We start from the raw sequence: 14,449 nt of genomic DNA on the forward strand, positions 1-14,449 counted from the left end.
GTAGTGTTTGAGCTCCTTCTAGAGCTTGCCTTCCCTCTTGGCATCTACAGGTCAGGCTGGGTTCAGACTGCTATGGGTTCATCAGGGTCTCTAGAACAAATGCAGCCTTGGTTCTGTCTGACCTGGGCATGCATTCTCTTTTCATTTTCTGCTAATCCAATTGTCATATTCCAACTTTCAATTTTTTTCAAAACTCTCCCTTTTTTGTGCTTCCCTCCCCAATATGCGGAATAAATATGAGTGTGAAGTATTTGCGTTCATTTGTCTATAATACGTCGAGTGATGCTGGAAGACTTGTTTTTGGGTGTTGGAGGATACCTGTCTTTTGGAGTTGCTTATAGCCCACTAACCCCACCACATAAATGTGTCTTGCACATAGATAGCCTGGTTTAAAAGTTCAGGGTCATTTGTGTTCAGAAGATAGCTTGGTATATCTATACAGAGAAACTATTTAAGTATCTTATGAGAGTAACAATTTATAAAATATTCAACTCTGGTATTGCTATTCCAGAATTGTAAGAAGGAACACAACTTTGTCCTGATATCTGAGAAACCTTCTACAGACCAATAGGAGAGCCTCTTGTGATGTGTTTTGTTGTTGTTGTTGTTGTTGTTGTTGTTTTTCTTAACTGCTGTTTGGAATGGAAGTATGTATTTTTTTTAACTTTTTCATCTTCCGTATCAAATGATAACTATACCTGCCCTAATACCTCAAAATAAAGAAGAAAAAGATGTGAGCTTGGTATTCTGGCCTCATAAGGATCATTGATACTACAGTGTTCAAGGTGAACAACAATTTTTTGAGACCCATTACATCTTAAGAATCTCATCAATTATAAGGGCTGACTATAGCAGATAGTCTCCCATAAATAGAGGCAAATGTAAGAAGAATCTCATAATCTTAGGAACAAGATTGAATATGAACAGCCCAGAGTCAGGGTATGGAGGGTAAGTCATGTGCTTTTTTTCCCACTCATCTCTTTTGCCAGTTGAGAATCCACAGTGAGCAGTCAGGGGAGAGGTAGATCTAGACAGTCTGTCCATCTCTGGGCTGGCATTCTCTCTCAGAGTCCTGTGGATGAAGGCAGCATTAAGCCATATGGGAGAGTGATAGGCAAGACATACATCTACAAAGCTTTTCAAGTAGACAACATGTTAATGTCATGGGATGAAAGAGATAGAGGTGAAATATCAAATGTAGGTGACCCAGAAGTAGAGTGAGTTTCCCTGAAAAAGGCTGAAAACAGGGGTCACAAAGTAAGTCTTCATGCAAAACTCCTCAGTATGAGGCTACATGGGTAAGGTAGCCTAATGACCTCATATGAAATAGCCCATGAGACCTGCTGTCCTTTTAAAATCAAGACTGTACTTCCAACTCCTAGTAGATGGATCAAAGACATAGGACTAGTTCAAGTAGCTGGACAGTCACACACTAGTCACACATACTTGGTCAATGTTCATTTCTCTTCTTCTAGAGAAGCATTCAGAATATCAGAGTACATGCTGGAAAATACCATTTCCAGCATTTAACCAGATTAACCAGAAAATCATGGCAGCAAAAAGTTTAAGGACAAAATCAAGAGAAGGAAGACTAGTTGCTTATGGACACACCCTCAGTTCCATAATGATTAATCCACTAAGTTTTGAAGAATTTTCTAAGTCAACCCCAGACACAAACCTGCCAGAAGGCAGGCCTTGACACACACTGAACTTGAGCATATGGTCTCTTAGTGGTGTGCTCAGCTGTGGGAATGTGTAAGAAAATAGGCCCTGATAATTAAAACAGCACATTTGTTTATAAGCATAACTTGATCTGGGCATATTGCTAGCAATTTTAGCCAGTGGATTCTTTCTTTCAGGACTAATTATCGATCTGAACTTGAAATATATTCTAAATTATTTCTCTCACTAAGTCAGGAGAGTAAATGCTTTCTGTTAGGTGATGAATAGGTTCAAAGTTCTCTCGGGTCATTCGGAATTGTGTACGTGGAAATCTGGATACAGGATTACCCTGGAGACAGTCACCAGTGGTAATTCTTTTTCAGTCTTGAAGGATTTCAAGGTTTTAAAGGCATTTTGTGACCCTGAATGATCAGTATCCTCCCACACAAGGCTACCCAGATAATTAGGGTGATGGCTCACTAATCAAGTAATCTGCATTTCAAGATATCTACTTGGACCCCTAGGAGAAATGATGAATCTGGTTTTCAAGATCTGTGACTTTGCCAATTCTCTGTCATCTCGTCTTTTGCCATTTTCATCTCTGATTGTATAGACATGGAGGAGTTTCATTTAGATGCCTGACCTGAAGCGAATGTCCCCCAAATATTGGGGGAATAGCACTGCAGAAGGCATTACCCTTGTGGGATGAAAGTCTAACTTGTGGAATCACAGCAGGAGGCTTCAGAATTAAATGTCCCCAAAGAGCAATGCAGGGGGAACAATAGCTCTTCCAAGAATTAGTAGGCATTCTTCAAAAAGGTCCCATGAGACCTTGTGAGAAGACACATTTCCTATTTATTTGCAATCCTTGATTCTAGAAATATATGGGGCTCACAGCATGGGCAAATGACTCAAATCATCCCCATCAAAAAAAAAAAACACGAAAGGAAAACCAGCTCTAAATCACAGTTTGAAAGATAGACATCTCTAACCTAAGTTTCAGTTGCCACGTGGTAGGTCATGAGACAGCTGCAAACTGTGTGCCTAATGTTTATGACTTCAGATCACGTCGGGATGTTGATCAGGAGGTCATGTGATGCCTTGGTCTATACCTGGGCTTGGGGGACTGGCAGCCTGAGCGACAGTTTACCCTGGAACATAGAGTCAAATCAGTTGCCACCTTCTGGACAGAAAACATTTCCTATGCTTTAAGTTCTCTGATGAATACCTTAATATTTAAATGCAAATACTTAATACTAAGGCATGATATATTCTTCTCTGGTGAGTGCTCAGATTACAAGGGAATGGTTTCCTTTCATTCTCCTATTATTTAAACATTATTCAATACCTAGGTGGTCATTTGACACTCATTTAAAAACCCATTGCATTTGTACTTGGCTCAAATTAAGGTGCTGATTAAAGAGCCGCTCTTCACCCCCTAATGCAGATAGATCCATGCACCTCAACATACAGCTTTGGAAATTGATTTTCTGCTACATGAAATAATCAGGGAAATACAACATAAAGCAAATATTTACCCCCATGCGGAGAATGAAGCTCAGTTTTCCTAACGGACATCAGCAAAATCCATGGTTTAAATTACAGATTAACAAAGGACTCATGAGCTCAAAATTAAGTTATTCTGTTTAAAATCAATCACTGAAACTGTCATTCTGCTTATTGCTTTGACTTCCTAACAAAGGTTTAAATGAAGACTTTATGTGCAAGTAGAGAACGTCAAGAGATCTGCTCTCTTTCAGACCTGCGTGGGCTGGAGGGGCAAACGTTTAGGCTATTAATGTAATTAGAATGAGGAATGTATTTTTCCAGGAAAAAAAATCTTTCCAAAAAAAAATTCCACACACACACACAAAAATTCCACAAATCCACAATTAATCTATTATCTGCGGTGGGGGAGAGAACAGTAAGGAGTAGAAGGTGGGGTACAAAAGCCCTAGATACACTGATACCAGAGCCATTCTAGGAGCGCCAGGCAGGAAATCTGGAATTACTCTAACTTTTCTTTGCAGAGGCAGGCACCAGAACTGGAGAAAAGGGTCCAGAAAGACGACTGTCTTCGCTAGTGAAGTATATTCTGATTGTGGTGTTAAGAGCATTTTCGGTCATTCGGCTTCATGTTGGGTCACCACTCCAGCACCGAGCAGCTCCTCAATGACCCTATCGTCGTATCCAAGGACCTCCTTCAGGATGTGCGTGGTATGCTGCCCAAGCAAGGGGGGCGGCCTGGCCTCTGACATCTGGAACTTACTGTATCTCACAGCTGGGCCTGTCAAAAAGAGAGGAAAGCAGGAAGCCTGTTAATGACTAACCCTAGGAAAATCATTACCCAAGCAGCCTGGGGTGTTTTCAATGAATGCCAAAAATATCACTGCCAGTTACAAAATGGCGGCACAGTTTGGAAAGAAATCTATTTTTACATGAAGTTCTCTTGACTCGGACTCATCCAGCTGTGCAGTGGTCATCTGACCTGCCCATGTGGGGATGGGGGGTGGGGGACATGTATGTGCCTGGTGTGTACCAGTCCCACACAGAAGTGGCCAGTACTGTCACCAAGATTCTCAGAGGTTGTTCACTCAACTGGGTTGACTCTCTGCATCCAAAAGAACAAGGGCCACAGGTACATGTTGTCTGTCTCTGAATCTGGAAATCTGACCCCAGGTGAAGGTAATCCAGACATTTATTATTCAGCATCTCCTACATAGACTGTAAGGTTTACTTCAGCAGGCTGCAGATCAACCAAACCACCACCAGACCCTGCCAAAGCCTTTTGGTGGCAGAAGAGGTATTGGGTGCAAGTTTCCCTGTCAGAGATCTGGGTTTGCAGGTGCTGTGCAAGGAGGAGGGGATATTTATTGGCAGCTGTTTGCAGAGCACTGAGACACTGTATATGGGGTAACTCAAACAGGACTCTCAACCACCACTGGAAATATATTTTTATGATCCTCATTCTTTACCGTATGGATGTGAAAGCCCCAAAAGCTCAAGTTTTGCTCAAGGTCACATGGCAAATAGCTACTAGCACTGGGACTCCAGTCCACATTCATTGGCAGTCTGGCACTGAGGACCATGCACTCTGTGTAAGCTCAGGGGCCTGCTCTTCCTTTCCCACTCTTCCACAGAGAAGCGGGCCAGGCACTGGGGAGCACAGTGTTTCAGTAATGGTATTTATGTTGGCTGTTCTTCACCTCTCATTTGACTAGGCTTCGGGAAAACAAATTATATAGTCACCAGAAGACTACAAAACAGTGCATTTCTATGTCATAAAGATGCTTCCAGCCTGCTCTTGATTTGGGGTGCACAGAGGAAGGACATGCAAAACCAAAGCATGTGTGGGTAACACAGGGGCAGTGAGGAGAGCAGCAAATGTGCTTCAAGCTCTTCGGAGAATCCCATTAATAAAAGAGTACTGTGGCTGAAGCCACTGTTGGTGATAGAGAGAGAGGACACACACCTCCCCAGACCATGAAGCCACACTTTTGCGTGACACCATCCAGTACAGACAAATGGCAACTTTCAACAGATGGCCAAATGTTTGCTTTCTCCTCGCCTTTTTTTTTTTTTACTGTCTTTTTTTAAAAATTTTTATTTACTTATTTATTTTCAGTGTTCCAGAATTCATTGTTTAGGCACCACACCCAGTGCTCCATGCAATACATGACCTCCATAATACCTACCATCAGGCTCACCCAGACTCCCATCCCCCACCCTCCAAAACCCTCAGATGGTTTTTCAGAGTCCACAGTCTCTCATGGTTTGTCTCCCCCTCCAATTTCCCCCAACTCCCTTCTCCTCTCCATCTCCCCATGTCCTCCATGTTATTCCTTATGCTCCACAAATAAGCGAAACCATATGATAATTGACTCTCTCTGCTTGACTTAGTTCACTCAGCATAATCTCTTCCAGTCCTGTCCATGCTGACACAAAAGTTGGGTATTCATCCTTTCTGATAGAGGCATAGTACTCCATAGTATATATGGACCACATCTTCTTTATCCATTCGTCTGCTGAAGGGCATCTTGGTTCTTTCCAGTTTGGCAACTGTGGCCATTGCTGCTATGAACATTGGGATACAGATGGTCCTTCTTTTCACTACATCTGTGTCTTTGGGATAAATACCCAGTAGTGCAGTTGCAGGATCATAGGGAAGCTCTATTTTTAATTTCTTAAGGAATCTCCACACTGTTTTCCAAAGTGGCTGCACCAACTTGCATTCCCACCAATAGTGTAAGAGGGTTCTCCTTTCTCCACATCCTCTCCAACACATGTTGTTTACTGTCTTTTTAATTTTGGCCGTTCTAACTGGCGTAAGTTCGTATCTCAATGTGGTTTTGATTTGAATCTCCCTAATGGCTAGTGATTATGAGCAATTTTCATGAGTCTATTAGCCATTTGTATGTCTTCATTGGAGAAGTGTCTGTTCCTGCCTTCTGCCCATTTTTTGATATGATTATCTGTTTTGTGTCTGTGGAGTTTGAGGAGTTCTTTATAGATCTTGGATATCAGCCCTTTGTCTGTACTGTCATTTGTGAATATCTTCTCCCATTCCATGGGTTGCCTCTTTGTTTTGTTGACTGTTTCCTTTGCTGTGCAGAAGCTTTTGATCTTGATGAAGTCCCCAAAATTCATTTTCACTTTTGTTTCCTTTGCCTTTGGAGACATATCTTGAAAGAAGTTGCTGTGGCCAATGTCAAAGAGGTTACTGCCTATGTTCTCCTCTAGGATTCTGATGGATTCCTGTCTCACGTTGAGGTCTTTTGTCCATTTCAAGTTTATCTTTGTGTATGGTGTAAGAGAATGGTCAAGTTTCATTCTTCTACACATAGCTGTCCAATTTTCCCAGCACAGTTTATTGAAGAGACTGTCTTTTTTCCACTGTATATTTTTTTCCTGCTTTGTCAAAGATTATTTGATCATTGTTGAGGGTCCATATCTGGGCTCTCTACTCTGTTCCACTGGTCTATGCGTTTGTTTTTATGTCAGTACCATGCTGCCTTGGTGATCACAGCTTTGTAGTAAAGCTTGAAATCAGGCAATGTGATGCCCCCAGTTTTGTTTTTCTTTATCAACATTTCCTTAGCAATTCGGGGTCTCTTCTGATTCCATACAAATTTTAGGATTGTTTGCTCCGGCATTTTGAAAAATGCTGGTGTCTTAAATTGTATTTTTTACAGAAGTAGAGTTGACACATGATGTTATAGTAGGTTCAGGCATACAACACAGTGATTTAACTAGTCTACCCATTATGCTGTGTTTGCCACAAGTGTACCCAACATCTGCCACCACACACACATGGTACCAGTGACTACATTTCCAATGTAGTACTTTTCATCCCCATGACTCATTCACTCCATAACCAGAAGCCCATACAACCCACGGCCCTTCACCCATCTTGCCCATCCTCCCCCTTCCCTCTGGCAACCACCAGTCTGTTCTCTGTATTTATGAGTCTGTCTCTGCTTTTTGTTTGTTTATTCATTTGTTTCATTTTAGAATCTGCATGGAAGCCCACACTTCCTTCTAAAGGCTCTAGTGTAAACTGTTTCCTCACTGGTCGGTCTCTTTTCAGTCAAGGGTCAAGGGGAGGCAGGTTCCACTACGTTCATGACAAGGCTGATAATGTTTTGGGGATGTGATCCTTATTCACTATTCTCCAAGTCTGTTCCAATTTTGACATTAATTAAAACACTTTTAACCTAAAACATGTTTTTCAAAAGAAGGATGCTGCTGAGAGAATCAATGTCATGTGACTTCTTCCTACCTGAGTGACCTGGAGTGAGACTCCCAGGTGGGAAAAAGTCACTTGACTACACCAAGAGTCTGGGCTGGACAATGCTGCCGGGATACTGAGGGTGGTGCAGCATGGCAGCTGCCATTTTGTCGGGACTTGGGGTGCATCAGCCCGTGAGCTATCATGTCTGAGAACCCTTACAGACCTGGACTGACACTGGAGGCCAAGGAGGCTTCGGGTACAAGGGTTAGAGTGAGGGTTCGGGTTAGGGAATGAGAATAACCTGCCCAACACCCCACAGTAGGAAGTAAGATTCAGTTCCCAAGTTTGTTGGGTGCAAGAACGTAGGTTTTTAAACAAATAATAATTTTTGAGATGAAGTTCACATGACAGAAAATGAACCATTTAAAAGTGAACAGGGACACCTGGGTGGCTCAGTGGGTTAAAGCTTCTGCCTTTGGCTCAGGTCATGATCTCAGGGTCCTGGGATTGAGCCCCACATCAGGCTCTCTGCTCAGCAGGGAGCCTTCTCCCCCACCCGCACCCCCACCCCCCGCCTGCCTCTCTGCCTACTTGGGATCTCTGTCTGTCAAATAAATAAATAAAATTTTTAAAAGTGAACAATTCAGTGGCATTTCATAGTCTCTATGCTGTGCAATGACTGCCTCTTTGTAAGAGTTGGGAGACATTTCCATCACTCCAAAGTCAGACTCTCTATCCCTCTATCAGTCTCCCTCAACTCGGCCCTCCCGTGAACCGTTGGCAACAACCATGAACTTCCTTTCTGTCTCTGTCTCTGGAGTTATCTATTCTGGATATTGCGTATAAATGGAATCATACTTATGTGACCTTCTGTGTCTGGCTTCTTTCATATAGCATGATGTTTGAGATCCATCCACCTAGCAGCATGGATCAGTACTAAGAACCTGGGCTTTGAGCCTCCATGCAGAGGGAATCTTCGGGTACAGCCACACTACTTGTGTTACTCCTAGTAAACACTATACTTTCATGGTACCTTCTAGACCTACCCCGAAGACTCTGCTACCAGTCCAGATGAGAGATATTTAACATTCTGTACAAAAAAGTCCCATTTTTTCATAAAGATTTTATTTATCCATTTGTCAGAGAAAGAGAAAGAGCATAAGCAGGGGGAATGATAGACAGAGGGACACGCAAGCTCCCTAATGAGCAGGGAGCCCAATGAAAGCCTCAATCTCAGGACTCTAGGATCATGACCTGAGCCAAAGGTAGACCCTTAACTGACTGAGTCACCTAGGTGTCTCACAAAAAAGTCTTAATTCAGAATGGCATTACTAACTACCATTTACTAGAATGGTATTATTAAAGAACTAGGATGATATTGTTTGTTTTTTAGACTTGCTAGCTTTAAGGCACTTGGAAAAATACTATATATTTGGAAAGCTTATGGTTCTTTAAACAATTGTATGTTATTGAGGAAGCCATATCACAGTTTAATAAATTGTATATACTTTCCCATAAGCCCCTTCAGAAACCAGGTATTTTGCATATGGTTGAGTTCAGAAAGATTCTGAAGTTGGGGTTCATTCACGTAATTTAAGATCAAAGTATGGTGCATATACATGTACTGTACTTGAAATTTTCCAATTGTAATTTTTTTTCCATTTTATTTATTTTTTCAGCGTAACAGTATTCATTCTTTTTGCACAACACCCAGTGCTCCATGCAAAACGTGCCCTCCCCATTACCCACCACCTGTTCCCCCAACCTCCCACCCCTGACCCTTCAAAACCCTCAGGTTGTTTTTCAGAGTCCATAGTCTCTTATGGTTCGCCTCCCCTTCCAAATTTTTTTTTTAAATAAACATATAATGTATTTTTATCCCCAGGGGTACAGGTCTGTGAATCGCCAGGTTTACACACTTCACAGCACTCACAATAGCACTTACCCTCCCCAATGTCCATAGCCCCCTCCCCCTCTCCCAATCCCACCTCCCCCCAGCAACCCCCAGTTTGTTTTGTGAGATTAAGAGTCATTTATGGTTTATCTCCCTCCCAATCCCATCTTGTTTCATTTATTCTTCTCCTATCCCCCTACCCCCCCATGTTGCTTCTCCATGTCCTCATATCAGGGAGATGATATGATAGTTGTCTTTCTCCGATTGACTTATTTCACTAAGCATGATACGCTCTAGTTCCATCCATGTCGTCACAAATGGCATGATTTCATTTCTTTTGATGGCTGCATAGTATTCCATTGTGTATATATACCACATCTTCTTTATCCATTCATCTGTTGATGGATATCTAGGTTCTTTCCATAGTTCTTTCCATAGTTTGGCTATTGTAGACATTGCTGCTATAAACATTCGGGTACACGTGCCCCTTCGGATCACTATGTTTGTAAAGACAACTGACAGAATGGGAGAAGATATTTGCAAACGACATATCAGATAAAGGGCTAGTATCCAAAATCTATAAGGAACTTAGCAAACTCAACACCCAAAGAACAAACAATCCAGTCAAGAAATGGGCAGAGGACATGAACAGACATTTCTGCAAAGAAGACATCCAGATGGCCAACAGACACATGAAAAAGTGCTCCACGTCACTCGGCATCAGGGAAATACAAATCAAAACCACAATGAGATATCACCTCACACCAGTCAGAATGGCTAAAATTAACAAGTCAGGAAATGACAGATGCTGGAGAGGATGTGGAGAAAGGGGAACCCTCCTCCACTGTTGGTGGGAATGCAAGCTGGTGCAACCACTCTGGAAAACAGCATGGAGGTTCCTCAAAATGTTGAAAATAGAACTACCCTATGACCCAGCAATTACACTACTGGGTATTTACCCTAAAGATCCAATTGTAATTTTTATACATTTTAAAAATATTATTTTGCCATGTGGGTTATTAAGCCACAAAATAAAATAAATATAAATTTATAGTTAAAATAAATAAAATTTATAGTCTCTTATATATATGCATGCAATGGGACAAATAAAGGTGATATCCAGATCCCAGAGAAAGCTAAGTTCTCATGAGTCCATTGAAATCTCCTTTTCTTGCAGTCCTGTGCAATAATGCTACGTACCAGGGACATCCCTCCCAGGGGAGGCTTTGCACACAGGAATAAAGGCCTTTTAAAATGCATTTGTCTCAAGAAGTACAAAATGTTTGACATAATTATTTATATCTAAGGTCCAGAAAGAATGAATAATTTGATCTTCCATTAAAAAAAGATAAGCAGATAAGTCACATGTTCTTAAATTACTTTTTGGCAAGTAACATCTATGTTCACATATGCTTTCAAACACTTGCAAGCTGTATGATCTTGAGAATTCTTAAAGTCCCTGAGCCTCAGTCTATACATTTGTAAGACAAGGTGGATAATACCTACCAAGGGTTAGTTTGAGCATCTGAGTAATATAATATGGATGATATTCAATATCAGCAATAATCAAAGAAATACACATGAAGATAATAATAAGGTGCAATTTTTTTTATAAAATTATCAAATCTTGTGGATATTTTGGTTTGTTTTTAAGAGGTCAGTGACCGGTAGGAGTGCAAGTTGGTACTGTCCTCCTGGTGGGAATTTTGTCAACTAAATATGAAGAGTTTTAAAAGTGTTCCCACACTTTAATGGAGTAATTCTGTTTTAAAAATGTTCTTCAATGGCTTTAATCAGGATGTTCACAAATTCCATAGGCAAGGATCTATACAAATTTCAAAATATGCTCAATATTCTTAATACCTATCTGCTTCGCACACAGCTTTTTAACTTCTAGGTTGTTAGGGTTCTTTTTTTTTAATGTGTGTTATTCTGTACATTAAAAAAAAAAAACTTTAAGTTCCCAAAGTTACTTTGTTAGAAATAGGTGTTTACCAATACATTCCTTCATATACTGTGCCCATAGGTCTATCTCCTACCCCTACCTTCCAGATGAAAAGGTCACATAGCTGTCATATTGAAAAAAAATTTTGGAAAATATGTCCAACACTTAAGCACTGGTTTTATAAATTACAGTACATTTAAATGAAGGCAACCTGTATGTACAGTAATTTAAAGCTGTATTTTGGATACTTTGAACACATATCACTCTTTCCTGAAATACCACAGACATAAAAACTTAGAAACTAACAAATATAAAACTTTATGAGTGAAGAGAATGGGTAGTAGCATCACTAATAAATGAGATATTTCAACAAATTTAAGAATGACATGGACAGGATAATGCTTATATGTTAAAAGAGGTAGAAGAAGATGAAGCCCAGAATATTCTACAAGGTGACTGAGAGAAGTGGGTGTTAATAGTCCATTTCACCCCCAAGAGGTTCTGATCTTAAAATCAGTGATTATGAGAGGGACAGGTCTTAGAAGAGAAGTAGGGCAGAAAGCAGAGAGATTGTGTCAGTTTAGAATAATTTACTAGTTTGTACTAGCAACTAGAAGAAAAATAAAACTTGCTTTCAATTTTCTTTATGAAAATATTAAGCCTACAATTGCATATCCACACAAATGATTAATCAAATATGAAGACATGATCAAACGTTCAAAGATTAAGTAAGTTTACCAAGTAAGTTACTTGATCTTAAATCTAGTAGAACATAGGAGTAAATAATGGAAGGATAAAATTTTGGTACACGGTGGGAACCAACCAGGGAGTGCAGGGAAGGAAGACTTCAGGATCATAACTCAGAACTGGACAGTCAATAAGGTAGAAATGGAAAAGGAATGGACTCTGGGAAAAAAAACAAAATCTGTGTAAAAAATGAAGATCCAAATATGAGGCAAATGATGGAATATAAACAAAAAAACTCCAGTTGACTTTGATGCCAAGATCATTCGAGTAGGGCATATTACTTGTTCATCTTCTATAACAGAACTAAGTATGGTGTATTACATCATCTGTTTAGTTGTATCTCCTATGAGGGCAGGAAAATGCCAATTGTGTTTGCTCGTGTGCCCTCTATGCTTTTCACTGTGCTACAAAATAAAGATAATGGCAACCATCCTTTCTTAAAGATTTATAATCAACTTATAAAATAGAGACCATTGTATCACCCCCCCTTTTTTTTCCATTTTATTTATTTATTCAGCGTAACAGTATTCATTCTTTTTGCACAACACCCAGTGCTCCATGCAAAACGTGCCCTCCCCATTACCCACCACCTGTTCCCCCAACCTCCCACCCCTGACCCTTCAAAACCCTCAGGTTGCCCCAACCTCCCATCCCTGACCCTTCAAAACCCTCAGGCTGTTTTTCAGAGTCCATAGTCTCTTATGGTTCACCTCCCCTCCCCAATGTCCATAGCCCGCTCCCCCTCTCCCAATCCCACCTCCCCCCAGCAACCCCCAGTTTGTTTTGTGAGATTAAGAGTCATTTATGGTTTATCTCCCTCCCAATCCCATCTTGTTTCATTTATTCTTCTCCTATCCCCCTACCCCCCCATGTTGCTTCTCCATGTCCTCATATCAGGGAGATCATATGATAGTTGTCTTTCTCCGATTGACTTATTTCACTAAGCATGATACGCTCTAGTTCCATCCACGTTGTCGCAAATGGCAAGATTTCATTTCTTTTGATGGCTGCATAGTATTCCATTGTGTATATATACCACTTCTTCTTTATCCATTCATCTGTTGATGGACATCTAGGTTCTTTCCATAGTCTGGCTATTGTAGACATTGCTGCTATAAACATTCGGGTACACGTGCCCCTTCGGATCACTATGTTTGTATCTTTAGGGTAAATACCCAGTAGTCATAGGGTAGTTCTATTTTCAACATTTTGAGGAACCTCCATGCTGTTTTCCAGAGTGGTTGCACCAGCTTGCATTCCCACCAACAGTGGAGGAGGGTTCCCCTTTCTCCACATCCTCTCCAGCATCTGTCATTTCCTGACTTGTTAATTTTAGCCATTCTGACTGGTGTGAGGTGATATCTCATTGTGGTTTTGATTTGTATTTCCCTGATGCCGAGTGACGTGGAGCACTTTTTCATGTGTCTGTTGGCCATCTGGATGTCTTCTTTGCAGAAATGTCTGTTCATGTCCTCTGCCCATTTCTTGATTGGGTTGTTTGTTCTTTGGGTGGTGAGTTTGCTAAGTTCCTTATAGATTTTGGATACTAGCCCTTTATCTGATATGTCGTTTGCAAATATCTTCTCCCATTCTGTCAGTTGTCTTTTGGTTTTGTTAACTGTTTCCTTTGCTGTGCAAAAGCTTTTGATCTTGATGAAATCCCAATAGTTCATTTTTGCCCTTGCTTCCCTTGCCTTTGCCGTTGTTCCTAGGAAGATGTTGCTACGGCTGAGGTCGAAGAGGTTGCTGCCTGCATTCTCCTCAAGGATTTGGATGGATTCCTTTCTCACATTGAGGTCCTTCATCCATTTGGAGTCTATTTTCGTGTGTGGTGTAAGGAAGTGGTCCAATTTCATTTTTCTGCATGTGGCTGTCCAATTTTCCCAGCACCATTTATTGAAGAGGCTGTCTTTTTTCCATTGGACATTCTTTCCTGCTTTGTCGAAGATTAGTTGACCATAGAGTTGAGGGTTGATTTCTGGGCTCTCTATTCTGTTCCACTGATCTATGTGTCTGTTTTTGTGCCAGTACCATGCTGTCTTGATGATGACAGCTTTGTAATAGAGTTTGAAGTCCGGAATTGTGATGCCACCAACTTTGGTTTTGTTCTTCAATATTCCTTTGGCTATTCGAGGTCTTTTCTGGTTCCATATAAATTTTAGGATTATTTGTTCCATTTCTTTGAAAAAAATGGATGGTATTTTGATAGGGATTGCATTAAATGTGTAGATTGCTTTAGGTAGCATAGACATTTTCACAATATTTATTCTTCCAATCCAGGAGCATGGAACAGTTTTCCATTTTTTTGTGTCTTCCTCAATTTCTTTCATGAGTACTTTATAATTTTCTGTGTATAGATTCTTAGTCTCTTTGGTTAGGTTTATTCCTAGGTATCTTATAGTTTTGTCACCCCCCTTTTTTTTAAAGAGAGAGAGAGTGCGCACATGGGTGAGGCGGGTTGGGGAAGGAG

At 40.7% G+C, this 14,449-nt stretch overlaps 1 protein-coding gene across 5 annotated transcripts in view; it reads right to left on the reverse strand.

Moving 5' to 3' along the window:
- Positions 1 to 3,538: 3,538 nt before the first annotated feature.
- Positions 3,539 to 14,449, reverse strand: part of SUGCT (succinyl-CoA:glutarate-CoA transferase) — a 793,120-nt gene continuing 782,209 nt past the window's right edge. For 4 of the 5 annotated variants that reach the window (XM_046021135.1, XM_046021134.1, XM_046021133.1 and 1 more), the window contains one exon: positions 3,539 to 3,949. In XM_046021135.1, the coding sequence (XP_045877091.1) occupies positions 3,786 to 3,949 (164 nt within the window). In that variant the 3' untranslated portion in view covers positions 3,539 to 3,785. The remainder of the gene's footprint in view (positions 3,950 to 14,449) is intronic. The other variant, XM_046021137.1, reaches the window with a different exon arrangement.

The sequence above is a fragment of the Meles meles genome, chromosome 10 (assembly GCF_922984935.1).
Source record: "Meles meles chromosome 10, mMelMel3.1 paternal haplotype, whole genome shotgun sequence".
Classification (NCBI taxonomy): domain Eukaryota; kingdom Metazoa; phylum Chordata; class Mammalia; order Carnivora; family Mustelidae; genus Meles; species Meles meles.